Raw genomic sequence first — 15,014 nt, 5'->3', positions numbered from 1 at the left:
AAATGCAAAGTAAAATACAAAGTTTAAGGGAAAAAAAAGGTGAAAAACCACCAAACACTGAAATAATCTTTTATTAGATTTTTGTCATGAGTGAACAATGACTCAAAACAAAAACAAGAATAAAAAGGAACATTAAAAATACAGTTTTACGGTAAAAAAAAAACAACAACTACCTGACACTGAAATTATTTACATTTTTTCTTCAATTTTCTTCACACACACACACACACACACACACTCTGCAGCAGGTGGCAGGAGGGAACATGAATACAAAAATATGATTGAAAACTAGATTTTAAAGCAGTTTAAGGAGAGGCAAGACTGCCATCTAGTGGCCAGAGTTTGATTTGCACCTCTTTCTTGCAGTTAGATTGACTGAAAAAAATCCTTGAATAATATTGTAAAAAGAAGGGGAATAAGAATGTGAATAAATACAGTTTTAAGGCACTGAAATTATTTACTAAGTTGTATTTGTGAGTGAACAACGACCTTTACATTCAAACAAAAAAATAAGTAATGTTTAAAAAGCAAATTTTAAGTTAAACTCATAAGTGGAATGATGTGTTTTTGTGGATTTCTCAGTTTCATTCATACAAGAATTCACAGCTGAGCTAAAATAAAACATCAGAACATTCCAATTTAATTTATACATTAATTATTAATCAGCATCATTTTCAATGTTCAAAATAGTTTTGTCTCCCCTATTTTTTTCTTTCACCTCAACCCGTCGAGGCACATTCTGCACATCTCTTCTTCTTCTCTCCAGAATACTGAGATAATGTATGTGGTGATTAATCACTATAATTTAACTTGTTATGACAGTTTTTAAACTGCCGTTAGGTGTGAACACTGTGTCAGTGTTTTCAGGATTAACCTGGAGCATATTTTTTTAAATTCTGGTCGGTGTTGGTTACATTTACAGCCTCATAAAGCACCGCTGATCCCCCACCACCACCTTTTTATGTATTTATTTATTTTTAAACGAGCCTGTAAATACAGAGTTAATTTGTGTGTTTTATGAGTTGAAAATTAGTGTTTATTTTAAAAAAAAAGTTTCATTATTCCACCATAGCATCATACTGTATGTATACGATATACAGATGAAGGGGTCTGATGTGGGTGCGAGACTTCCAGGATTAGGACGGAAAACCCTCGAGCCAAGACGTTCACTCGTGAAATATGTTCATCTACGAGGAAAAACCCGGGGGGGCGGGGCAGGGTTCATAAATCCAGGCTGTAAAGTCGGAAAAAAAACACATCTCTGAACGACTGGACTGCAGCAGCACACAGGATCCAAAGATGCCTCGCTCTGTGGGACAGTGTGGTCACACCGAGGTGGTCTGGACCTCAGGTGGTTCCTGACAGGTTTCTAAAAACCATCTTCTGGCTCCGGGCCTGCAGCAGCAGCAGCAGCAGCAGCGAGAGCAGCAGCTTAAATCATTATGTATTTATTAAAAATCAGCAGCACATGGATGCACAGTGTGGATGTAAATCTGCTGCGTTTCTCTCTCGGCCTGTGGATTCATTTGTTTTGGGGAAAAAAAAACTTCTGCAAGAACCTGAAGAAGAGTGAAAGAATGAATCCTCCAAACAGGTGGGAGGAGATTTTATTAACAAAAAACACAAACGTAAACAAAAACAGTCCAGATTCACGCGATGAGCGTGAGGACGACTCGCTCCCTCTTCCTCCTCCTCCTCTTCTTCTCCTTCAGTCGCCCTGTGGCTTCGGCGAAGAACATCACGTCCTCCTTGCTCTCGATCTCGCGCTGGAGGAACTGAAGGGCGGCGCTGTTGAAGCCCATCATGTCCTGAAACACAGATAAACAGTCGGAATTATGATTATTATAACTATAGCTTTTTCTCAAAATGATGACTATCTCATAATTTCAACTTTTTTATCTCATAATTTTGACTTTTTCTCTCATAATTTGGTTCTGATTGTTTCTATCGCGTCTAAGTCGCACATAGTTGATGCGATTTTAACCAAAGTTGCTACACTTGTTTCTTTCATGATTCCAAACAAATTTCTAATGTACTTCCATTAGCTCCGCCCACCCAGAAGTGGCTAGTTTACCGTGCATTTGAACAAACTCGTCCTAGCACACGTTTGAGCTAGCCGCGTCAAACTCGGTCCATGTGCTCGAGACAAGTTAATGATTAAATGACGTTAAAATGGCAGGAAAAGTACATAAAAATTCCACTTTTTGAAAGCTTTAACGTAAACAGAACTACGTGAAATTCCTCGGGTTGGTAAAGGTGAAATTGTGCGTCACTCACTCTGATTCCTTGCACTTTGGACAGAGTGTTGCTCCGCAGCTCGTCGATGACGGACAGCATCATCTGGTTACTGGAGATCTGACCAAAGTGGATCCTGCAGAGGACGGAAATGGCAAAAATTCAGTATAAACACAGATTTATACTCGAGTATTTTCATTTATTATATCTGACACATCTATTTAACCACCAAACACTGAGCCACTGACTTGAGCAGGAAGAAGAGGCAGCGACAGACCAGCTCCACCTCCAGGCCCTGCTGGATGTAGCCGTTGAAGAGCTGCAGCAGCTCGGGGACGTAAGGGAACGGCAGCACCAGCAGAGAAATCTCCAGCTCGCTGTGACACAGAAACATTTTTATTTAACATTTACTGAACGTGTTCACGTTTACAGACACGAGTGCCGAGGACGTGAACGTCGTCAAACATCTCACCTGGATCTGACTTTCTTTATGACGTCTAAGATGTAGCGAGCCGGCTGGAAAAAGAGAGACAAGACTCCTTTTAAATTCCTGGTACAAATGTTGGTTAAATTGTTTATTTATTATACATTTAATATCTTTTAAAACAACACAACTAGAGTTGAATTGTTCTCCTCTTTTTATTCCGCAGCAATAAAACAGCATTTCACATCTTTAAGTTGTAACGCTCTCTAACACAGTAAATATTGACCTGAAGTCGTTCATCACCGTTTTACTTACTGTGATATTTCCAAAGGCCACGAGGATGGGATTTGGTTTTGGTGGAGGAAGCTGCAAAAACAACAAACTGTCTGTTAAAATTCATTTTATGAGCAAAAAAAAACCCCCAAAAAAGCTGAAAGTTTCCCATCACAGCAGAGAATTTCTCTTTATTAACCATCTAACTACAACTGTGTTCCCATTTCACTATATTTATGCACATTTAAATTAAACATGTTCAAAGGAGAAACCCTTCATATTGGTATTTAATCCTTGATTTGTATTAAAATATGTGTGTGCTTCCTGGAATACAGAGTAACTTTGACTTTTAGACAATTTAAAAAACAGATGAGCCCAGAGTTGCTCTTGACTATCAACAATAAAGATCTGCTTTAAAAGCCAGTCAAGGTTGTCATGGCAACCGTGAGAGCTCCTTTAAAAATGAGAGACTTTAAAAATGCAAAATGCAAAACAATTCTATATATATATATGTATATATATATATATATATATATATATATATATATATATATATATATAGTATACAGTATTTATATTTATTATACATTATATATATTGTACATTTGTTTTACCTGTATGTTGTGTAATGTTGTGTTTTGCTGTATAAATCTACGTACTGGGAATAAATAAAGTGATGGACGGCGTCTCTACCTCTTTGCCTGCGTGCATACAAGCGTATTTATGCTCCTCCTTCTTCCTGAGCTCGTCCTTGTAAAGCTCCAGAGCCTCCATGATTCTCTCCGCCTGTGAACAAATCACATGACGACGACGACGTCAACAAAGACCTGACTATTTGTGACCTTTTTGAAGTACTTTTTTAAGTTTTTCTCCACTCACAGCTTTGACCGTCTCCACCGTTTTCTTTCCTGCCGGAGCGGTTTCTCCTGGAGTTTCTCCTGGTACCTGAGGAATGAAATGAGGTTAATGTAGAGGCCTCAAACCTGTGGCCTGTGGGCCACATGTGGCCCACCACACTTTGATATTCATAAATGTGCATTTTATTGTGAACTATAAATCGTTCCTTATCAAAACAAACACTTTTATTTTGAAACTGTGTGACGTATCATCACACGGACGGAATATCGTGACCCACCAGACTTAAAGCTCATCAGGTCGTTTGAGTTCATGACCCCTGCGTTTAAACCCTTCTAAAACAACAACAGAGCTAATCTGGCAAATTCTGAGTGCAGATTTTGCAATTTAATGTCATTTATGCTTCAAAATCTGGGCGTTTCAAAGTTAAAGCTGGTTTGTAAAGAGTCTTAAAGCTCACCACAGGCACGTCTCCTTTGGCCATGCTCTCCTCGAACTCTGCCTCTCGTTCCTGTGGAAACAACAACAATTTAGCTCTAAGAAACCAAAGACAAAACAATCTTAATCAGAATCAACAACACTTTATTAATCTCAGAGGACTCTCAGGAAAGAAAATAAGGAATAAGATGAAGAAAACACAATAAAAACAGATGAAATATCTGAAATTAACATGAAATATGTGCTTGTATGACAATAAAAACTGGAGAGAAACTAATTTAAAAACGTGATTTTTTCCTTTTCAAACCTACATTTACTTTGTTTCCTATAAGTAGCAGAGATAATTGCACCATAAGTATTTAGAAATGTCTAAAGAAAGAGCGTGAGTGTCAGAATAACGTGTGAAAAGCCTCACCATCTCCCGTTCCTCCTCCAGGATGATCGGCTCTCTCGTTCTCTCCCACAGACGCAGAGACTTATCGTGGGACGACGACACAATGTGGTCGCCGCTGGGGCTGATGGCCAGACACCAGACCTCGCGATGGTGACCCTGCGAGGCACAGGAGTTAGACAGAGAGTTAGAGAGGTCAGAGGTCAGAGAAAAACACCTGTGCATGGATGGATGTAGGGTTATTGAGAGGAGAGTCACCTCCAGCGTCTGGATGTGCTCAAACTTGTCTGCGTCCCACTGCTTGATCTTCTTGTCCTTCCCCGCTGTGAAGAACAGATGAGTCTTGGGGACAAACTGGAGGAACATGACGCTGTGGACAAGAGACAGAGAGAGAGAGAGAGAGAGAGAGGACATTTGAGAGGACAACTCACCAGGAACTCAAGGAGAAAAGTGGGGAAATTATACGACAAGGAAGGAAAAAAAGTCAATCAGCAGCACAGACTCCAGCCACTAGGGGGCCACATCCCACATATTCCTAGTGTCCAGATAAATGGGAGAGCTGTGTTTCTGCAAGTAACTATAATTCCTGCAAAATTCATCAACTGACCCTAAAACTCGAGCATATTACAATTGCCGCAGGTCTTGGTGTGTACGCTGTGGTCAATGTATGCCGCAGTCATAGGGGCCAACATGGACACCAAACTCAAAATGGCTGACTTCCTGTTGAGTTGACATGGTTACAGTTGACTTTTTTGTTTGTCTTGGTCCGCAACATCTTCCCACCAAGTTTTGGGAAATTCGATGAACCTCAATTTTGCCGTTTCCGGGGGGGGGGGGCTTTTGGCCCCTGCCATTCATGGCTCGGGCCCTGATAATCAGAGTGGATGCAATGGGTGAGATGAGGACAGACAGATGAGGAGTGAAATTAAAGAGCAGCTGAAATGAAGTCACCGGTCACTCCAAGTTCAACGAGTCCCTGAACACAACGCGTGAAGTCAGAGCTGGAAAAGCTAGCGGCTCAAGAGCTAAATTTCATTATCCGTCATGAAAGGGTCTGATAAGAGCGGCTCGCTCCGGTGATCCACAGATCACGTGCGCATTGGTTGTTGACCGTTTACCTGTCATCGTGAGCAAACATGGAGCGGTGACAGTCGCCAAAGTCCAGGCCCCAGATCTTCACGTTCCTGTCGGCGGACCCTGTGGCGATAAGCGTGTTGTCCTGTGTCCAAGAGAGAGAGAGACGGGGGCTGAAGGGTCACGACGATGTGACGGATGACATCACTTTGTTTTTCCCCCACAGAGAAACTAAGAATACTCACATGTGAGATGTCCAGACAGAGCACAGGCAGCTTGTGTCCATAGAGAGACAAGAAGAACTGAAGGGGGACGAAAAGAAGAAGTGAAAAGACAGCAAATGCTGTGACAGTAGTTTTAAGACATAAACATGGCTCCTGCAACCTAAGGCAAGGCACGTTAAATTGAAGACATTTAAAGACCTTTTGAATTCAATTTAAGACAAATTTCAAAATAAAATTTGTTGCTGCTGTTCCTGGTGAAAACAGACTTTAGCTTGTGTATGTTTCACTTAACTGCCTCAATTCTCGTCAGGCTTTAGCTTAAAACACTTTTTGAGTTGGATTGGATTCTGCTTCCCCAATTGTACAAATATACTATTTTATGTCAATTATTCTGAGGTTTTCTGAGGACTTTATGTGTTGCAAAGATTGATTTTTTGAGTTTTTAATACCAATTAAAGGTCTTTGTTAGTAGATGAATGAATTATGGGCATTTCAAGACTCGAGGATTTGCAGGAACTTTGATGAAAGATCAGAATCAAACTCAGGTTCAGTGTCGGGTAAAGATTTCACAATATTAGGAACGTGTTCTGGTCATTGGTGCAAAAACAAATTGGAGAAAAAACTAAAATAAAACTTTGAAATGTCATCAAAATGTCATCAAATGTCATTGTTGTGAATTTGCCAAAAGCGCAGATTTTCATTTCGGTAAGCCCCTCCCACATCCAATTTTCCACACTTTTTATAATATAATATAATATAATAATAATAACTCCTTCAGTTTCAATAGGGTTCTACGCATCTTGTGCTCGAACCCAGTAAGTATTTTAATTATTAACAATAGAGAAATATGAGTATAAATAGAAACTACAATAATCTGATACTCAATCTGGCAAAACAGAAACTACAAGTGCAGCATAAAGCCAGTAGGTGGCAGCAGAGGACAACTGACAAGACTCAAACACTGTTTCAGGGAAATAAAGCAGTGGTTTATTCAGAAAATTCACCTTTAACGTGTCCGTGTAGAAGACCTTGACGGTGCAGTCCAGCAGAGACACGGCCAGCAGCCTGTGGTCGGGAGAGAACTTCACGCACAGGACGTCCTCCTCCAACTGCAGAGTGCGCATGTGCTTCACCGTCAGCCTCCTGCGACACAAGTTCAGATACTGAAGGCTGAGAAAAACACAAATGACAACAAAAATGACATTTACACGACTTACTTCTGCACGCTCTCGTTGTCCTTGATGAGCTCAAACTCCCAAAACTTCACGGTCTTGTCTGCACTGCCTGTCATAATCCCTCTCTATGGGATTAGGCAAAAAAAAACACAAACAAACACGCAGATTTAGGGCAGGAGAGACTCGTGAAGCAGGTGTGACTGCAGGTGTGGGGACACAGGTGGTGGTTTTACCTGGTCTGGAGCCAAACACAAAGACCACAGGGCTCCGTCGTGGGCCTCCACAGTTTCCAGGAGGCTTCCTGAGGCCAACTCAAAGATCTGCAGTTTCCCGCTCTGTCAGGGGAAAGAGCGACTGTTAGAGACTCAACTCAGACTGAGTTTTTGTTTCTGGTTTTCAACAACAGGAAATATATGTGTGAGGCAGAAGGTCTGAGAAGTTCTCACATGGTTCCACTCGGTGATTATCTAAAACTGTGACTAGAGAGCGAGCAGGAGAGGTTCTCGAGGATGAACAACTCTCCTGGACTCTTTGGATTTCAGGAACATGGGAGGACAACTTGTTGATGCATCTGGACGAGTGATCGTCCTCAGGATCTTGGTCAAATTCAGTCTTTGGTGAGACAGAGATCTGGGAATTTCCCCAGACATCACGTCGTCATTTTTCTCTCTCTCTCGCTCTTTGCTTAACTTTACTCGCTCGTTGTTCTGTGCGGAATCTCACGTCACTGGCGGCGAGAGAGACAGTGGACAGTGTCCACAACACCGCTTTGTCCTGTACAGGCCTAGTCTACGTCCATCAAGCATCAAGACGTTTACCTACATATCAACTTCACTTCTTCCCTGTACAAACTTCAAGCAATGACCCCCATGTCCTATTTTGGGGCCATTTTCAAACCCTTTCAAGGATTGCAAGGACCCATGGGGAACCCTGAACACAAAGGGACTCGTCTAAAAGCTCTAGTGTCTGACAGAGTTTGGTTTTGTGTATGAAGAACTGAAGGGGGGACAAGAAGAAATGAAACACACGTAAACTGATGTGATCAGGCAGCAGATGCTGTGACAGTAGTTTTAAGACACAAACATGGCTCCTGCGACCTAAGACAAGTTAAATTCAAGACATTTAAAGACCTGTTCAATGCCACTGGCATTAAAAGTTGTTGCTGCAGTTCCTGGTGAAGCCACAGAGAAAAACAGACGTGAAAAAAAAACTTTGGTCGCTTGCAATTTGCAGCTGTGTATGTTTCATTTCATTAAATCGGCTATAGTGTCTGACAGAGTCTGGTTTGTGTTGGAATACCTTAGTTCCCAGGATGATTTGTCTGTCTCCCGGGACAAAGAGCGAGCAGAGGGCGTATTCACAGGCCATGGTGCGAATCACCTGCAGTGTCGCCCTGTGGCAGGAGACGAGAACTGCAGTTTAGACCATCATCTGACCAAAACTGGATTTTAAATAAGTACATAAAAAATAAAGAGACTGTGAAAGCGTTCTCACCTGTTCCACACCTTCACCGTGTCCCCGGACGCGGACAGGACGGCGAGGTTGTCCGAGCTGAAGGCGAGTGTGCGCGCGTCGGTGCGGTGGCCGCCGAGCGTGAGGCGAGCCGTCTTGCTGGCGGCGGGCGCCTTGTCGGCCATCTTCAGCGTGTACGTCTCGATGGTGTTGTTCTGCAGCAGCAGTGCCACCTTCAGCTCGTTGCCCGCACACGTCATGCAGTCCACCCACCTGCAAGGGGACAGAGGAGGCGGAGCGTGAGGATTCATCGGCTTATAGCGGCGACTGTGGCCTCCCGCCCTCCACGTGTGATCCACACTGACCTGATCTTGGCAGATGCTCTGAGGTTTGTCAGTCTGACGATCTCGTCCTTCAGCATCTTCTCCACCACCGGATCCTCTGGCTCCTCCTCTCCCGTATCCTGAGCTCTACAGCAGGGGGCAGCAGCAACACAACAAACTTCACCAGTCTGGATAACAGACATTTGTTTATATTTGAAAGTTATGCGTAAAAAACGTAAAAAAGTAGAAGGATAACAACAAAATTATTATTTTACTCGACTTGTATTCACACGACGGAGAATTAGGGCCACACTGAGGAAAAAAAATTGACAGAAAATTTATGGCTTTATTTTACTAATATAATATTAAGACTTTTATCTCGTAATTTTACGATTTTATTCTTGTAAATGAAGACTTTAATCACGCAAATGAAGACTTTAATCTCGTAATTTTACGACTTCATTCTTGTAAAACAAGACTGAGTTGACTACGACTCTTGACACTTTCGGGGGACTTAATCTCAGAATAATCTCAAAAGGGCATTGTTTTTGCAAACCGCTTTAATCCTTAACGACCGCCTGTTTTTTTTTTTTACAACAGTCGTTAATAAGCGCTCTCCTTTGTTTCCTCTTCATCTCATGTGCTGCTTTTCTTGTCCAGATGACTTCTGAGGTCGTTTAGAAAAAGCAACACAGGAAGCTTTGTGACGCGTTAACTGTCCTTTTGATGGATTATGGAGCTACTGAGTCTGTGGCTCCATTATTTTTGGAGAAAATAGAAGTATATTTCCCGATATTTTCCTTACCTTTTGGCCGCCATCTTCTTGGCTTTCTTGGTCTTCTTGGTCATTTTCCTCCTGACTTCGCCCTCCGTCAGCACCGTGAACAGCTCCAGCACCGAGTCGTTGCCCTGATGGAAGTAGTTCATGTTTTTAAAATATCAAACGTAAATTACGTTCTGTCAGCTTCTGGACGCACGAACGCCACAAACAAAGCGGGGAACGGTCGAGCCGCCGCTCTGTTCTTCATAAATAAGCAGCTGTCGCCTGTCGCCTGTTAATGAGAAACAGTGCAAACAGCTGAGGGACAGATGAGCGCGTACAGTGTGTGTCCACTGAGCCTGTGTCAGAGGAGTCAAATCAGTAAATCATGAGAACAAAAAAGAAAACGGCTTGCATGGCTTTTTATATTTTCTTTGGTTTTGGCATCAAAACAAAACAAGATTTCCGAAAGCTCAGACCCAAAAAAAATTTAAATACTCACCATTGGCTGAGTCTTTAATCTGATTTAATCTGCCATTTATTACAAATGATGCATTTCTGATGCCAGAAACTTGCTAACTCACTAAATGTTTATCTTTTCCTGTTCTTTGATGACCAATTGCATGTCATTTAAAAGGTGCAGTGTGTAAGATTTAGGTGAAATTTCACATCAAATAATTATAATGATGTTTTTTAAGAGTGTACATTTGCCTAAATCTCTACAAACTGGACTTTTAATAGTTTCTACTCTTTTATTTTGAAAATACTGCATGTATTTGCACTGCAATGCAGAGCATTTGTGTTGTGCAATAACTGGATACTGAATTTAAATATTTGTATTATTATTTGTTAAATTAAATTGTTGTTTTTTATAAGATGGAGGGGAAAAAAGGAAAATTGGCAAAATTTTCTGCCCTGATTTCTAAAAATAGAAATAGAAAAAAACCCAGTGTGTAAAATTAAAATGAAATTAAACACAAAATAATTATAATGATGTTTTTTTAATGAGTGTACATTTACCTAAATCTGTCTTTTTGTTACTTTTCATAATTTCTACTCTTATTTTGAAAATACTGTGGTTATTTAACTGAAGCAATTTTCTTTCATTATTTGTTAAATTTAAGAGTAATTTTTATATAAAATGGAGGGAAAAAATTAAAATGGTCTAAATTCAGTATATGGGTCCAAATAGAAAATCAATCATCGATGGAGTTCTTTTCTTTTTTTTTAATATGTCAGCGCTTTATTAGGATTCTAATCTAATATCCACAGGCAACACAAGATACTTTTATAAGCTACAAATATTCACTGTTTCTCAGATGTTAATGTTTGGTTTACGACAGAACACCGACCTCACTCTCGCTGATTTACGACTCAATAAGCTCTTAAAACTCTCGGCGCGGCGTCCGTTCCAGACGTTTTACAATCGCTCAGAGAGAAAAATGGAAAAGGAACAAAACACAAACACAAAGGGACGAGAAGAGAAGAGAAGCTTTGACACTCACGTGGCAGGCGATGACTCGGGCTTTGGCGTCAGTCGTCAGAGACACGACTCGATCTCTGGCTTCTCTCAGGATGGAGCCCGATTTTTTACAGCTCAGGATTCGCTGAGAGACGGAGGAAGAGGCGCGAGACGAGGAGGTTACAGAAAAGCCCAACACACACACACACACACACGTCACATCACTGACCGCTCCTTTACCTCCTCAATACTTTCATCCCCCTCTTCCTCATCACCATCATCATCATCATCATCGTCCAGCAAAGTTTTCCCCTTCTTCACCTTTGGTTCACCTGCAGCTTTTTCCTGAAAACACAAACACAGCCAGAGCTGTCATTAGAATCTGATGCAACATCATTCATTATATATTATGTATATATATATATATATATATATATATATATATATTTAACATTTACAAACACAATTCACAACTTTTTTCAACTTGAATTTACTCTCAAATTGACAATATTCTGTTTTTTTTTTCTGCTCAAATTGACAAATTAACTTTTATTTCTGTATGAACCCGAGTCACAGGAAGTAGAAACAAAACAAAAATAAAATAAAACGCTTCCTCACCTCCTGCAGGTAGTCAATGTCCCAGGCTCGTAGTTCACTGTCTGCAGAGCCTGTTAACAGCCTGTTCTCCTGGTTCAGCAGCACCATGCCCCACACCTAACACACACACACACACACACACACACGTCAACGATTTATCAATCATTAATCAATTACTCAATTAATAGACAGCTTCTTTGACAAGTGAGAGTGTTTTTTCAACAATTAAAACAACAATTTATTCAAAATGAGGGATGAGCTAAAACCACAGCTGCTGCTTTAGCAGAAGTGAAAACACACATCAAGGCTGAGACAAGGAAGTGAAAAACTTGTTCTCATAACAACAACTTTAAATAATCCTGGATATGACCGTGTTAATGTTATCCTGTTTGTTCTCAGTCAAGTGATAAAAACGTTATAAATGCAGGAGAATCCGCCTGTCACTCACCTCACTACGGTGGCCCACGATGGTCTTAAAGCAGTGCTGCGTGTCCAGGTCCCACCACTTCACAAAGCTGTCCTTGGAGCTGCAACAACAGAGCAGAGAATCGTCAATGAAAAGCTCTGTGAGACGAGCTCAGAGACTCTGTGGATCAGGCGAGGGTGAAACCCGTGGAGCGGCCGCGTCAGTTACCTGGTGACCAGGAGGTTCTTGTCAGTGAGGAACAGAGCCTGCGAGATGAAGTCTTTGTGGCCTTTGAGTCGGTACAGGCCGCACTCGTTGATGATGTCCCATACGATCACGTCCGTGTCCTGCGGGACGCAGAGAAACGCTTCAAAATATAAGTTAATAAGCAAAGAAAGTCCCTGTAAATTCGGGGGTGTGAATCACAGGTCTACAATACCAATATTATCATGATACGATTCTGTGATACTCAATATATTGCGAGACAATCATATTGCGATACATCGCAATAAGAAAAGTTCCGTGCAGATAAAATAAACATTTGGTCAAATCGCGTTAAGTTCACCAAATCAGCTGCACGTCACGGTTTCTACACAATATTAACATAAACGCTCCAATATCAAAGCACTTCAGAGCTGCAACTAATGATTATTTTTAATAATTGATCAGTCTATCGATCATTTTTTCTTTTTTGGTCCATAAATGTTGAAAAACGCTGATCGATGTTTCCCCAAAACCTCAAAATTAAGATGTTCTTAAATGTCTTATATTGTCCAAATAATGATTTCCTTCTTGTTTGAAGCAAAGAAACCGATTTTAGAAACTGAAAAATCACTAGAAGTTGTTTTAGTTGTTAGGAATAAACATCCAAACTGATTTATCCATGAGTTTTGATGTAGTAATCTATTAAAAATAATAATGATTTGCCTCCTGTATGTAAAGATATAACCACAAATATACATAATATAACATATATAACAGCGACTGAAACAATGACTAGTTTTATGATTTTTTTTTAGCTTCTTAAATGTGAATATTTTCTGGTTTCTTTGAGAAACACTGATCAACATTTCCTGGACAGGATTTTCTCGTCAGATGAATCGATTATGGAAATAATCGTCAGCTTCCAGGCAAAAGCCGCCTAATTCACCTTGGAGCCGGTGACCAGTCGCGCTCCCAGCCCGTCGTAGTTCATGACGGAGACGGCAGACTTGTGTCCGTTGAAGGACACGTTGCTCTCGCCGTTCATCAGGCTGAAGATCCGCACGGCGCCGTCCTCGTAACCCACGGCGATGTGGACGCCGTCGGGCGAAGGGCAGAGGAAGGTCACCTCGTGTTTCTGACCCTGAAGGATCAGCACCTTCACAGAGAGGGGGAGAGAAACACAGTTATAGGACAAACGTGGAGACGATATATAAAAAGGTGAAGAAAAAAAACCCAAGTCACCTTCTCTCCCTTCCGAACGTCCCAGATGAAGACGTGCTCGCAGGCGGCCACGGCGACGTAGCGCCCCCTCTCTCCTCTGAGGTTCACATATGCGATGTTGGCCTTCTGGCTGCCGATGACGCCGAACACGGCACTGGAGACGTAGCGCAGGTACTGCTTAGTCAAACCCATGACCTGCAGCCTCACAGGTGACACTGAGGGAAACACACAGTGGTCAATATGTTACAATACAGTGTTTTGCAGTTTTGGTGATTGGTTTTAAGGAATAAAACAAGCTCTCTGGTTTTTAAGCTTGTAAAAAGTGAATCATTTCTGGTTTCTTTGCTCCATACAAACAATAATAGTCAAGTCAAGTCGTCAACTAAAGTAAAATGCACATTTTGGGAGTTTTAATTCATATTATGTTGCGGCATATGTTGAAAATCATTTGTATTTTTCATTTTAAATCATGTATAAGTTGAGATAATCCATTCAAAGTCCCACAACGGGACATGCTCAATGTTATATACAGTAATGGATAGTAAACATGCATTTTAAACATAAAAAGTATGGAAAAATACTCCTTTTACTACTTAGAATAACAATAATAATAGAACTATACATATAACCATAAATAAACCATCTATACGCTGTATACACAACATACACATTGCCAAAAACATGCGGTTTATCTGCTATTAACTGTTGGAAAATGTAATTACTATGCGCAACCAATGATTGTTTCTAGTATTAACCAACAAATAAATCAATTATTCGATTAAATATCTGCAAATACAGGTATGCAACACTAAAATATAACATTTAATACGTACATTAATGTGCTATAAGACATTATTACTCCGTTAAAACTGACATTACAACACGTAAAGTACGTGGACTATTTCTCGCGATTCGTGGTATTTACATCTCCGGTGAAGTCACATTATTATACAACATGATTTTTGTCGGTTTTCTGGATAAACCTGTTTGTTTATCTTGCTCTTAAATAGTTGAAAATTAAGATATACATGTTTTTCGGAGGGAGTAAATGTCTCGTTCCATGCAGCTAAGTCAGGTGAGCGTTCGTTTTAGTACAACGCAAGTGCCGACAGGGTCGGGGTTAACGTTTAAGCCCCTCGTATCAACTAACCATGTGGCAAACCCCGCCCGCCTACTAAGCGCTGTACATAAAATCAACCACAACACACCAGTTCTCCCTGAACCCACGTGTGGAAAGTTCTTGGATTTAACGTGATCGATTAAACCAGATGTGACGCATATTACATAGTACCAATGTTCAATACAATATTAAAATGTTTACCTTTAACGCAGCCTTGTTAAATGTGTACTTTTTCTCTTCTTACCTCTGAAACACGGCAGTTAGCGTTTAGCCGACTATTGCTGTAGTTCCTGCTACGCTGCTCTGTCAGACCCAACTAATCGATCACACGTTGCTCTAAAAGTAAAATAAACGAAAAAATAAAATATCTGATTAGACAT

The 15,014-nt window shown here is 40.8% G+C and overlaps 1 protein-coding gene across 4 annotated transcripts; it reads right to left on the bottom strand.

Annotated features, from left to right (window-relative positions):
• Positions 1-1,565: 1,565 nt before the first annotated feature.
• On the bottom strand, positions 1,566-14,970 carry wdr3 (WD repeat domain 3). 4 transcript variants are annotated; one of them, XM_058623091.1, is made up of 27 exons: positions 14,836-14,970; positions 13,536-13,729; positions 13,240-13,449; positions 12,318-12,436; positions 12,132-12,210; positions 11,705-11,800; positions 11,327-11,431; positions 11,130-11,231; positions 9,670-9,773; positions 8,907-9,011; positions 8,584-8,814; positions 8,389-8,482; positions 7,323-7,424; positions 7,132-7,214; positions 6,919-7,084; positions 5,936-5,992; positions 5,735-5,835; positions 4,875-4,986; positions 4,641-4,775; positions 4,248-4,298; positions 3,812-3,877; positions 3,626-3,718; positions 2,975-3,025; positions 2,708-2,751; positions 2,484-2,612; positions 2,278-2,371; positions 1,566-1,808 (listed from the first exon to the last, which is right to left on the bottom strand). In XM_058623091.1, exons 2-27 carry the CDS (start codon positions 13,704-13,706, stop codon positions 1,650-1,652), a joined length of 2,859 nt encoding a protein of 952 aa, XP_058479074.1. In that variant the 5' UTR covers positions 13,707-13,729; positions 14,836-14,970; the 3' UTR covers positions 1,566-1,649. The 4 variants fall into 4 exon arrangements, with proteins under 4 accessions (XP_058479074.1, XP_058479073.1, XP_058479076.1 ...); XM_058623090.1 differs by having other exon boundaries at positions 14,879-14,970; XM_058623093.1 differs by having other exon boundaries at positions 6,919-7,057; positions 14,879-14,970.
• Between the last annotated feature and the right edge of the window lie 44 nt (positions 14,971-15,014).

Source organism: Solea solea, chromosome 2 (genome assembly GCF_958295425.1).
Source record: "Solea solea chromosome 2, fSolSol10.1, whole genome shotgun sequence".
In the NCBI taxonomy this organism is placed as follows: Eukaryota; Metazoa; Chordata; class Actinopteri; order Pleuronectiformes; family Soleidae; genus Solea; species Solea solea.
This window is presented reverse-complemented; position numbering and strand designations above follow the sequence as displayed.